Source organism: Schistocerca cancellata, chromosome 1 (genome assembly GCF_023864275.1).
Source record: "Schistocerca cancellata isolate TAMUIC-IGC-003103 chromosome 1, iqSchCanc2.1, whole genome shotgun sequence".
Taxonomy (NCBI): domain Eukaryota; kingdom Metazoa; phylum Arthropoda; class Insecta; order Orthoptera; family Acrididae; genus Schistocerca; species Schistocerca cancellata.
In genome coordinates this window covers 598,333,731-598,347,223 of record NC_064626.1, presented here as the reverse complement: position 1 = coordinate 598,347,223, position 13,493 = coordinate 598,333,731, and the positions used below count along the sequence as shown (strand labels likewise).

The following is a 13,493-nucleotide window of genomic DNA, read 5'->3' as shown; positions in this document are numbered from 1 at the left end:
TTCCCCCACCTCCTCCCACCGAGAACTGAATTCCCTGATGTGTGGGAGTCACGGTGCTCATCCGGGATGACATTCATAGTCGCACGATGTCCCTGACTACCCGGCTGCTTCAAGCTGTTGCAGTTCACCGTTTCTTTCCTCACTTGACCTTTTCCCTTTGTACCATTCACATCCCTCCGTCATTTGGTGTCAGGAGGGCAGACTACCTCCAACTTATTGGGCAGCTTCCTCACCTATTTCTGCTGTTCAGTTACTTTAATATGCACCATCCCCTTTGGGGTTCTCCCAGGTCCTGTTGGAGAGGTGCCCTTTTGACTGAACCTCTTAATCAACTTAACCTCTTTGGCCTTAACACAGGAGCACCCACATTCCTTTCCGATCCCTCACACACGTATTCCCATTTGGACCTATCCTGTACTTCCCGGCTTGCCCATAGCCTTGAGTAGTCCATTCCTTCTGACACCTATTCGAGCGACCACTTCCTGTGTGCTACCCATTTGCTGACTCCTACCCCACCTGTGTGCACATCCAAATGGTGGCTTACTAAGGCCGACTGGCGGCTTTACTCCTCCCTGACGACCTTCAACAAACGAGATTTCCACAGTTGTGATGACCAGGTGGACTACCTTACAAACATTATCCTTACTGCAGCAGAACAGTCCATTTTTGCACTTGCTCTTTATCATGCTGTGTTCTGGTCCCTTGGTGGACTGAGACATGCTGTGATGCAATTCGTGTGCGGAGACATGCTCTGTGTTTTTAACAGTCATCCTACAATGGAAAACTGAATTCATTATAAACAGATGCATGAAAAGTGTCATTGCATTCTTCAGGATAGCAAAAAAGCTAGCTTGGTTTCATTCACTAGTACTTTTAACAGTTCTACCCCTTGCTCTGTCATGTGGGCCAATCTCCGATGGCTCTCTAGGACCGAGATCCATTTGCCAATTTCCAGCCTGACAGTAGCAGACAAAGTAATCGTGGACTCTGTTGCTATCTCCAACACCTTGGGCCACCATTTTGTGGGCTCTCAAGGGCTCAGCATTGATTTGCTGAGTATGGGCTTGGCGACCCTGGGGTTCCTTAGCTGGGGACTGGTAAGCACTGCCAATCCCCTGTCTCCATAAGCTATGGGTATGCTTCTGCGACCAACATGTGGCACGGCGGTGGAACGTTGTGGCTTAGGGAATGGGGATCTGGACTTGACTTCCTGGAATGCAAGGACGGAATTAAAAGGGAAGAAAAGGGATGCATTGCTGTTGAGATGGAACAGTTGTTAGCTGGCAGCCTCTGGGGAACCTGACGCACATCAGTTTTATAAGGCTTACTCAGGCACACAGGGCTCTGTCTGAGTGGATCCTTATTTCTCTTGCTGCTCGTGGGACTGAGATGGACCTCTCGAAATCATCTTCTTCTCTTTCCAGCAGGAAGGGTGTACCGCCTGGGAGTATCTACACACATTCATCCAAAAGAATGAGAGTGGCTAGTCCTGATAATAAGAATACTTTGGACTGCAGTAACAAGGCTCATGGAGTCAAGAATAACAATGTGTTTCTGGTGATAAAGAGGAAGGAGTGGACATTTGAGAAAGTGTCCCGCTTTTATATCCATAAGGGTATGGAAGGCCTTGCAGAACATTAAAATCTATGACGCAGTTGCGTAATGGCTCATCATTGGTCGAAACTAACAGGTCATAGCAGATAGACCTTCTTAAGATATCACAGAAACTGATTGATATGATATCATTGTTGAGATGCACACCTCTCTCAACTCCAGTAAGGGTGTTGTCACATGCTGAGATATCATGGACGTGGACATAGCAGAACTGAAGCAAGAATGGGCATCCCAGGGAATAGTCAATGTGGAGCAACAAACTCAGAAGAATAATGGAGCAACTGAAAGACTGCCACTTTCATTGTCACATTCAATTCTCCGACACTGCCTGAACATCTTATGGCGGGGTTCCTTCGACTTTATGTTCAGCCTTACATTCCAAACCCTAAACGGTGCTATAAATGCCAGCGTTTCAGCCATACAACCATGAGTTGTGGAGATAACGCAAACTGAGGAAAAGCCACTATGACGCTGGGACTGACTGCTCATCTCCGGCTATTTGCATCAACTGCTCTGGAAACCACCCAGTCTGGAGCCGAGACTGCCCTTTTTTTGCTGAAGAACGCAAAGTACAGGAAACAAAAGTGACCAAGCGGGTCTCCTATGCCTATGCTGAAAACAGAATGTAAGGCAACAAAACTGCCTGTCTTTGCCACCTTATATTCTTCCATGGTGTAGAAACCTATTCCCAAGGTGGACCATCAACACAGACGACACCTGATTTTATTTGATTTTATCAGGGTAGCGAATACAGCATTGGTCAAGCCCGCTGGTGCCCACACCAAAACAGAGTTTATTGTGTGGTATCATTCCCTTTGTGTCTAGTAAAGCCAACCAATGCCCTTGAATTGTGCAAGGAGATCCTTTACCAGTGCTTTGCTAGACATAGTTTCTTCAGGTCTGGTTGATCCGAATGTTCTGTCTCTCTTAATCTCCAATGCCTCGCATTTGAAGATCAAGTGTGATGCAATTTCCTCACCCACACCACTCATCCTACATTTGGGGGTCTTCTTCTATTATCCCCATTGTATGTAGGTGTTTTTTGAAGTTCCCATGGCGTTTCAATAGTCCAACCATGAGTATCATTTCTCCCCTGTTCAAGCCCAGGATTGAGACACGTCTTTTAGAACATAGCTTCGGCATCAATACCTTGCCATGTTTTTGATTTTTGACCTTAGCCCAATATTCTGCATGCTGACTCCTCGTCCAGTCTTGAAGTTTTATTTTGATCATTGCTTGGTGATTGTCAGGACGGGTTCTGGTCCAATAAATGGTGTCATTGCCTCCTATCCTGGCCAACCTATCAGCTTGCTCATTACCACTAATTCCTGAGTGAGCAGAGACCCACAATAGGTTTACCCTATCACTTTCCACTAGCTCCACAAGGACTTTGTGGCATTCTAGTACAATCTTTGATCTTGTTGCAGAGGCTGCTTCTTGGACCCATGTTGGTAACACACTGTCTGATAAATTTGAACAGGATAATGATGTTCCTCAGGGCTGTGTTTTAAGTGTTACCCTCTTTTCCATAGCCATCAACAGTATCACATCTATGATAAGGACTCCTATACAGTGCTCCTTATTTGTAGACGATTTTGCTGTTTTCTGTTCGTCCTCCAGTGTTACAACAATGAGCCATCTGTTGCAACTTACAATGTGTAGGTTAGAGGAGTAGGCTGCAAAAATTGGTTTACAGTTTACTGCAGATAAGTGTGTGTAAGTTCTTTTTAATCATTCTCGTCACCATCTTATTTTGCCTGCCTTGAATATGGGCTACATCATCCTACATTTTAGAGACACAGTGCCATTTCTGGCCCTCATGTTTGACTGCCAATTGTCGTGGTTACCACACCTGCGAGACCTGAAAGCCAGAACCCTGAAGGCATTGATCATCGTCAAGTGTCTTAGCCACAGGTCTTGAGGAGCGGACAGAGCACATCTCCTTCAGTTTTATTGGGCTTTTGTGCGTTCGTGGCTGGACTATAGTTACATGGTGCATGGGTCAGCGAGGCCCTCTTACTTGCGGGTCATTGATGCTGTCCATTATGAGGGGATTCGGCTGGGCACAGGTGCTTATCAGACCAGTCCCATACCTAGCATCTGTGCTGAGGCAGGGGAACTGCCACTTACCACACGGTGGCAGCGCGGTTAGTCAGGTGTGTAAGTTCCTTGCAGCCCCAACTTCACCCACACACTTCACTGTTGAGGAAAAAAGTCATGAATTGATGGGAAGACAAATGGCTGGCAGTAACCGATAACAAGCTCCATGTCATCAAGCCTACAACTCGGCTGTGGAGTACTTCCTTCCAGCCAAGTTAGCAGGATGAGGTCCTTCTGACCCATCTTCGCATAGGCCACAGCTCTATGTGTATGTATGTGGCATGTGACTAGGGCCTCCCGTTGGGTAGACTGTTCGCCTGGTGCAAGTCTTTTGATTTGACACCATTTCGGCGATTTGCGCGTCGATGAGGATGAAATTATGATTAGGACAACACAACACCCATTCCCTGAGCAGAGAAAATCTCCTACCCAGGCGGGAATCGAATCCGGGCCCATAGGATTGACAGTCTGTCGCACTGACCACTCAGCTACCGGGGGCGGACGCCACAGCTCTATGACACATGCTTTCTTACTCTAGCGAAAGGACCCTCCTATGTGTGGTGTGCAGATCACAGTGCGCTACATTTTATAGGACTGCATTTTATTTGTCGAGCAGTGGACTGTGGCAGATTTGCCGGCAGATCTGCAATCTATTTTATGTAATGATCAAACTAATGTTGATAGGGTTTTAAAGTTTTGTTAATTGTGCAACATTTTTAACAAGATTTTAGGAAGATGTTCTTAATGTGTCAAAGGGTGGCTGGCTAATCCTAGATTTTTGTAAGTGGTCAGCCAGTCACATTTTTCCCTATGGGTGTTTTTAGTTCTCTTCCCTCCTAATTAGTTTTAGTGCATATGAGAGTACATGTGGTACAGAGTAACTGTGCGGTCATTTAGAGTACATACGTGTCCAACACTTTTAGATCATCTCCACATTTGTTTGTTTTCATTAGTGTAAGGACAGTGCTGACCTCACTATTGGGCACCCATCATATCCAGACTCTCACAATCTGGACCCAGACAACTGGTTTTCAATCCTCACCCGAGAAGACTAAGTGTGTCAATTTTAACCATGCTCGTCGGCATTTTAGCCAACCAGTGCTCACACTGGAGGACAATATTTTATGTTTTCAAGGCACTGTTCACTTTTTGGGTTTTTTATTTGACTCGAAATTAACTTGGCTCCCACACATGAAAGACCTATGAACAAAGGGGTTCCAGTCATTGAATATTTTGAAATGAAATGCTTAGTGGGAAAACATGGGTAGCTGACAGTTCCCACCTCCTGCAGTTTTATAGGGCATTTGTTCAATCATTTTTAGATTATGGCATCATGATCTACGGATCAGGCTGTCCTTCGTACCTCAGGATGTTAGATGCTATCCACCACGAGGACATTCAGATATCGACTGAAGCCTTTTGGACCAGCCCGGTTCAGAGTCTGTGTGCAGAGGCTGGTGAACCACCACACTGGATTCGGCAATGTATCCTTTTGGCTCGACAGGGGCTGAAAATTCAGTGTCACCTCAACCATTGACATTCAGTTCAGTGGTCCAACCCACCTTTGAACAACTATTCAGGAATTGGCCCCATGCAACCAAGCCATTTGGTATACGTTCTACAGTTGTCTAAAGAATCTGGATCTCTCAGGCATCAAAATACACAGCCAGGGATGGAACGCATTGCCGCTTAGGCATCTTCAGAGGCACAAAGTGATTTTCACAGTACAAGAAAACTTGTACTCCATATTTTGTTCTTACAACTTTGTTTCTGTCCATTTAAGTTCATACCACTGTTTTATCTTTGTTTGTACAGGTGGAGCCCAGCAAGAGAATGCTCTCGGTTTTTCTGATGTTTTCCCTGATGGGGTTTTTAAAGTGTGTCTTCCACAACAATTTACAGATTATGATGAGGAATTATATGGCACTCTTATGGCAGAGGAGAGGGTTCACAGTCATCGCTGTGAAAGGTTTCTTGTCTGTTCCGACTCTCTTGGTACACCGCAAGCGCTTCATCTAATGTATTCAGTGGACCAGCTGATTCAGTTCATCCATGACTCCTTATAGCGGCACCAACACCTTGGCAAGGAGGTGATCTTTTGCTGGGTACCTGGCCACATTGGAATACAGGGCAATGACATGGCCAACAAAGCTACCAAGGAAGCATGTTGGGATAGTGCTGTCCATCAATGTCCCATACTATTGCATGTCATCATCTCATTTTCTGACAGATGTCTCATGTGTCGGCGGGAGACTGAATGGTTGCAAGTGACAGACAACAAACTGCGGTCACGCAAATCGACCACAAAGGCATGGTGAATTTCTAGTCAGTCTCGCCACTGGAAGGAGATTCTGCTTACGAGACTGCACATTAACACATGACTTCCTCCTCCGGCGGAGGAACCACCACTCTGTAAAGTTTGTTGCATGCCACTTTCAGTTTGGCATATTGTGGCTACGTGTGTCCTATATTCTGATACTGGAGGTCTGCCCACCATCCTTGTAGATGCCGATTACAGTGTTACAAGGGTGGTGAAATTTTGTGAACTGTCAGACCTCATCCCTAAATTGGTGGGAAAGGGTGGCAGTCTTTAATATATTATAAACTGCTTCACATGTGCGGACAGTCTTTGTCCCCACATGTGAGATTTGTGGGCTGACTTTTCGTCAGAGTACTGAAGACCATGATGTCGAGTAGCCTATCTACCCAAATAGTACTCATCAGCATCCTCTGGCAGTGACCAGTCATTAATCAAATAGGCTGTGTAGGAGAATTCTGCCTTTGAACATTAATTTTTCATAAGGGCTAAGAGCTCCAGCAGTAACAGGGCATTTTGTGCATAGTGGTCCAAAGCTTTGCATGCTGCACAGGCTTGTATACTGTCAGAACCTTGCAAGCATTTATGTTCAAGTAACAGGAAATATGATTCTTCATTTCTGCTTGCATACCATTTTATATATTAAAATGTATGTTTACTGCTGTAGACTTCAGTTCTTTTGCAGATATCTCCCATGAAAAAAGGAAAATCAACGCTGCCATCAAAGCGGCCAACTACTCAAGCACATGTGTTGGTCGTGTGTGCATGAGATGTGCTTGCTTGCGTGAATTGTGTGTGTGTGTGTGTGTGTGTGTGTGTGTGTGTGTGTGTGTGTGTGTGTGTGTGTGTGTGTTGTCTGAGGAAGGCTTTGGTTGAAAGCTAAATGTCGAACAGTCTTTTCGTTGTGCGTGTCTGCAGCTTAACGTGTCATCTATACTTTTCTTAAGATTGTTGATATTCCAACATGGAGTTCCCATTGTGTGACACTGGCCAGAAAGATGTGTTGGAAGCTGCACAGTAAGCCACACAATTTCTGTTCTTAGAGACTGATTGTTTATGCTAATCTGCTGTCAATGGTATTGCTGTACGGATGCCCTTACCTGTATAGTAATTCAACTCTAATAATGGATTTCATTGGTCTGTTTGCATGTTGTCATTAACATTACTCATAATCAAAAGGAGTAAGACCTCTGGCTGTAGTAAACTCTGTTGTTTACTCCGATAGGCCATGAAAACATCACACTGACCAAAAAATTCCCTGTTAAGGGTCTCTGTAATGTATCTACAGCTAATGAGTATCAGTCCTTGGAATAGGTCTAGAATACACACAGGAATATTTTTGCATAATATTTCAAGTAATACTGCCTTTACACATGTTCTCAATGTAATTCGGATAAATGGCACCTCGCATGTCATCCGTGTCGGTGCTGCACTGGACTTTGAATCTGGCTGTGACTTTCCACTACAACCTCTTTTGGTGTCAAGTGTACATTATCAGAGGAAAATAATTATGAATATATTACACTAGGAAGCCTGTGCCTGGTGGTGGTGTCGAGACAGTTGCAGCATCAGGATATAGATAATTAGTGGAAGTAGTTGTTGAATTTTTGGGTAAATACGGGTTACTACTACGTCGAGAACTAGCAAAAAAAGCTTTTGGACAAGAACAGAGAATTTCAGTTTGGCACCAAGCCAAACAAGTAAATTCCAATTTTAAGCCTTTTTTACTTTATGTTGTAATTATTTTGGTTTGTCTGAAACTTAATTTTTGTTAGTAAACATAGATAACATGACTGATGCAGTTGTTTGTGATTCCACAACTCTGAAAGAGGCTGCTGCATAACCTTTTCTTGTCAGCTTTACATAGTATTCTTATCACTTAATTCTGCAGAATAAACACTTTTGATACAATAGTGTGTAGCTCCATCAAGCATATTAAATGGGTAGTTTTGTTCTGTTCCATGTAACCTACTGGACACAGAGAATGTTGGGGAACTATAAAATTTAGTATCAGGGTTATCTTTTGAAGTATGTTAAAGTGGTCCTCAGTTTTCAAAATTGGAGTTTAAAAGCCCAGCCATTCAATGGGATGTCATTTCTTTGCATTATCTTCTTTGTGAAAAAGCATGGTAATTTATGTAGAGGTTTTGGAAGCATCTCCAAAAATATATTATGATATTTTTTTGTGTGTATCCCTGACAACAACATTTTCAGGTATGCATTACAAAGTATGACTTTCTTGAAAGTGAGACTTATACAGTATTATCGGTAAATTAGATGAACAGATCAAATAAGAAATGAAGTGGATCTCCACAGAATGAGTGAGGAAAAGACTGCTTAAAATATTGACAAGAAGAGACAGAATGGTTGGATAATGTGTTAAGACATCAAGGAATAATTTCCATGATTTAGTGATTGATTTAGATGATAAAACTGTAGGGGAGAAATGTTGGAATATAGCTAACAAATAATTGAAGACACTGGCTGTTATGTGCTATTCTGTGATGGTGAAGACATTGACAGAGGATTGGATGACATGGTGGGGCCCCATCTAACAATTCAGAAGACTGATCACCAGAAAGAAAAGATTTTTAGTGGTTAAAAAGACTTTGACATTATCTCGTAGAACATAAAACAACAAACAAGGCATCAAATTTGGCCAATGGTTAGGTAGACCCAAATATGTAAAAGATTTTTGTACTTGACCACCATTGAGTGTCTCATTTCTACTCGCAGCAACATTCATGGTAGTGAATATCGTGGGGTTACTACAAATTTATTTCCATTGGATAACCACACATATTATAAAATATTTTGACCTTGCAATTCAGTGTGCATATAATAAAAATTCCTGACACATTGAAATGATTACCATTGTTGTGTTGTTGTTAGATTCTAAAAAGATAAAAAGTATTCACTTAAGATAAAGGTTTTTTCATATTTTAGCTGAAGCGCTTGGAGCAATAGGATCAATGGAAGTATCTGACATTCTAAGGAAATATGTTGAAGATCCAGCTGTTGAAGTAGCTGAAACATGCCAGTTAGCTTTAGCAAGGATTGAGTGGTTTCATAAATCCAGGGAACCAGATGATCAGCAGAAGAGTCCATATGCTTCAGTGGACCCAGCTCCACCATCATCTGAAAATGATGTACCCCATCTGAAGAACATCTTGTTGGATGAGAATAGCAGTCTGTTTGATAGATACAGGGCTATGTTTTCCTTAAGAAATATTAACACAGAGGAAAGCATATTGGCATTATGTGAAGGTGAGTGTTTTTTAAATTCTGTAATTGTCAAACTGTCTTGAGACTGAATTTTCTGACAAAATACCTAATCTTCAAACATTTCTTGATTTGTAGGGCTAAAAGTCGGAGGTGCCCTATTTCGTCACGAGATTGCTTTTGTATTAGGACAAATACAAAGTGCGGTATCTGTTCCGTTTCTGGAGGCATCCTTGAAAGATGCTTCTGAAAATGAAATGGTGCGCCATGAATGTGCAGAAGCTCTGGGTGCTATTGCATCTCCAGAATGCTTTGAAATACTTAAGGATTACCTGCAGGACCCAAAACGTGTTGTGAAGGAGAGCTGTGAGATCGCCCTTGATATGTGTGAATATGAAACAAGTACTGAGTTCCAATATGCTGATACATTGCTGAAAGTCCATTGAATATATGATTGTCATCAGCAATGTATTACAGATCCATCTATGTAACTCTCTATATATGTACCAAATTACCTATATATTGATAAAGGTAATGTGATGGAACTATTGTAACATATGTAAATGTGAAAGAGCTTGAATAGTGTGAAAATTTCTGTAAAATTTTGCCATTACCAAGTAAATTTGTGTGACAAACCTCTCTCACTGGTCACAAAAAATAAATGATCACTTGCAATGCAAAAAACTGGCATTTTCAATAGAACTGAGTCAGTGAACTTGGAGACTTCTTATGCCTGAAGAATGTAATTTTAGCAGAGGTACACGAACCTTATTCTATCCTAAAGGATTGATAATATAGAATGTGATTAATAATCATTGTGTCTTTTTACAATATTAATAGCTTTCAACCTGTTGTTAAGACTCGTTTTGTTAGATAATCAAGTGATAATATCGATAAGTCAGTCTGCTAATGCACTCAATGTAATTTTGATGAGTTTCTTGGTGTGGACATACTTTGATATCTGATTTCATTTACATTTGAGACTAGTGTGTCAAGGACTTTTCAATGCATGTAGATGTGATAAGTTACTTGATAAGTATATCTTTCCACCACGTCACAATAGTCGTAACATGAGCTGATGTACAGGATTTTTTCCCATAGCCTCTTTAACTGTAATGAACATTATGCTGCATCAAAAAGCATTCCCGGGCAGAAGAAATCAGTCACACAAGCTTTTCTGTTGTTTATCACCTTGCTGTTGAGCCAGGACCTGTAGCACCTCAAATGAGACCCTTAGAAAAGCAGAGGCGTATGCGCTACCAAAGTGTATCTTTTTGGTTTTTTCTGCTGTGCGCTGATGGTATGCATGGCTGTTGAGGTGGAACAGTCGTTATTGGGCAACGTGTGGGGATCCTGCTGCACCTCCATTGTATAAGGGTTACTCAGGCATGCGGGACTTTGTCTGAGGAGACCCTTGTTTCCCTAGCTGCTCATGGGACTGAAATGGAATCCTTGAATATTCTCTCCTCCCAGCGGGTAGGGTGTACTGCCTGGGAGTATTTACACCCATCCATCCAAAAGAATGAGAGGCTAGTCCTCCAGATGATAAGAATACTTTGGACTGCAGTAACAGGGATGATGGAGTCATGAATAACAATGTGTTTGTGGTGATGAAGAGGAAGCAGGGGACGTTAGAGAAAGTGTCCCCCTTTTATATCCATAAGGGTTTGGAAGGCATTCCTGGAGCATCAAAATCTATAACATGATTGTGTAGTGGCACATTGTTGGTCGAAACTTACAGGTCAAAGCCGGTAGACCTTCTTAAGAAATGGTAGAAACTGGGTGACTATGATATCATTGTTGAGGTTCACACCTCTCTCAGCTCCAGTAAGGTCATTGTCACATGCTGAGATGTCATGGACGTGGACATAGCAGAACTGAAGCAAGCATGGGCATCCCAGGGAGTAGTTAGTGTGGAGCAACAAACTCAGAAGAATAATGAAGCAACTGAAAGACTGCCACTTTCATTGTCACATTCAATTCTCCGACACTGCCTGAACATCTTATGATGGGGTTCCTTCAACTTAATGTTCAGCCTTACATTCCAAACCCTATGTGGTGCTATAAATGCGAGCATTTCAGTCATACAACCAGGAGTTGTGGAGGTGAAGTGATTTTCGCGAACTATGGAAAACCCGCTATGACGCTGGGACTGACTGCCCATCTCCGGCGATGTGCATCAACAGCTCTGGAACCACCCAGGCTGGAGTCGTGACTGCCCTGTTTTTGCTGAAGAATGCAAAATACAGGAGATAAGTGACCAAGCAGATGCCATGTGCCGAAGCCAAAAAAGAATATAAGGTGATGAAGCCCCCTGTCTTTGACACCTAATATTCCTCCAGGACAGTTCCACAGCGAGTATCCAAAAGGTACAAGAAAAGCAAAGTGCCACTCAACACACATCACCCCCACCCAACCCTCCCCCCCTCTCAGAGGGACAGGGTGCAGGGAAAGGGTCACGACGTTCAGGTCAAAAGCTGTCCCGAGTGCCATCAGACATCATTCTTCCCTGTCTAACTGATGAGGAACATATCATAGAGTAAGATGCATTGGATCCAGGCAGCCCCTCCACTCCCCCTTGCTCTTAAAATACCTCACCTCCCCGGTGCAAAGATAGGGGTAAATTAAATCTGCGTCGATGACATGGCTTCCATACTACAGTGGAACATCAATGGGTTCAAGACTCATTTGGAGGACCTGGAAACTCCTAGCACAGGAATGTCCCTTGTGCTTTTGTTTACAAGAAATGAATTTTAAAGACGTAGATGTCCCTGTGCTACAAGGATATACAGTATACCGCAAGGATGACGAATCAGGGGAAAGGGCCAAGGGAAGTGTTGCAGTGTTTGTCACCAATGCCCACCACTTCTCTGCTCTCCCCTTGGCTACTGACCTGCAAGCAGTTGCAGCTCAAATTCGTGTCGAAGGATCACTGTTTGTTCACTGTATTTACCTCTGCAAGATGCACTAGACTCTGAGGCACTCACAGATCTTATCACGTAACTCCTGCAACCATTCCTCCTCCTGGGAGACTTCAGTGCCCATCATGTCCTGTGGGGCTTGACCAGTACTTGCCCTCAGGGTCGGGTTTTGAAGGGCCTCATGATGTCTCATGAGCTGTGCATCCTCAACATGGGTACTCACACACATTTCTCTACTGCTACTGTGTCATTCTCAGCCATCGTCCTCTGTTCTCCCGTCCTTGCTGACTCTCTTCAGTGGGAGGTCATTGACGACATTCATTCCAGTGACCACTTCCCAATTCGCCTTCACCTACTAAATAGCTCACCACCTGAAGTTAAGCCCTGAAAGTGGATGATCAGCAGGGCTAATTGGGCATGTTTGAGCCAGCTGGCTGTGTTCGATCAGTGGGATAGCATCCAAGGATAGGTGGACCGCATCACATGAGTGATCATTCGCGCCACTGACTTCTCCATCCCACAGGCCTCAGGTCATCTTAGGAGGCAACCAGTACCTTGGTGGGCAGATGAGTGCCATTCCACGATACGGGAAAGGCATGTGGCTCTTCGATATTTTAAATGCCGACCGACAGCAGACCATCTCAGGCCTTTCAAGTCATGAGGGCCAAGGCACGACGTGTCATTAGGGAAGTTAAGAGGACGTCATGGCAAGTGTTCCTGGACTCCATCAATCGTTCCACTTCTTCTATAAAAGTATGGGAAGCCATCCGGAGAATTTCTGGTAAACACAGCCATTTACCGACAGCAGCAGTGCTGAAACAGGGCTGCCTCCAAACAACACCCAGAGACATTGCTCAGACACTGGCAGAACATTTTGCACAAACTACTGCCAATGCAATCCAGGATCCAGAATTTCATTGCTATCGTGTGACTCTAGAGAGGGAAAAGTTGGACTTCAGGTCCATTAGTTCTGAGGCCTACAACTCCACTTTCAGCACTGACAGATTTGTGACACTGAACCTGGTTATGACCAAATCTGGTACGGAATGCTTAGATATTTGCCAGCGACACCAAAAGAAATCCTCCTCTAATGTTTTAATCTAGTATGGCATTCAGGCAACTTCCCCAACTCGTGGAGGGAGGTAATTCTAATCCCTCTCCTCAAACCAGGAAAGGACTGCACATGTCCTAGTAGTTATCAGAGTATTGTCTTAACGAGTTGTGTAGGAAAGACCCTGGAGCAAATGGTTAACCATCATCTGGCCTGTTTGTTAAGAGACCAGGCAACTCCTTAGCTGATCTCAGTGTGGATTCCGATG

At 43.5% G+C, this 13,493-nt stretch overlaps 1 protein-coding gene across 1 annotated transcript in view; it reads left to right on the top strand.

Annotated features, from left to right (window-relative positions):
- Positions 1-9,937, top strand: part of LOC126182179 (deoxyhypusine hydroxylase) — a 40,242-nt gene extending 30,305 nt beyond the window's left edge. Inside the window, exons 2-3 of the mRNA XM_049924829.1 lie at positions 8,978-9,298; positions 9,392-9,937. Of these exons, the coding sequence (XP_049780786.1) occupies positions 8,978-9,298; positions 9,392-9,699 (629 nt within the window). The 3' untranslated portion in view covers positions 9,700-9,937. The remainder of the gene's footprint in view (positions 1-8,977; positions 9,299-9,391) is intronic.
- The last annotated feature ends 3,556 nt before the right edge of the window (positions 9,938-13,493 follow it).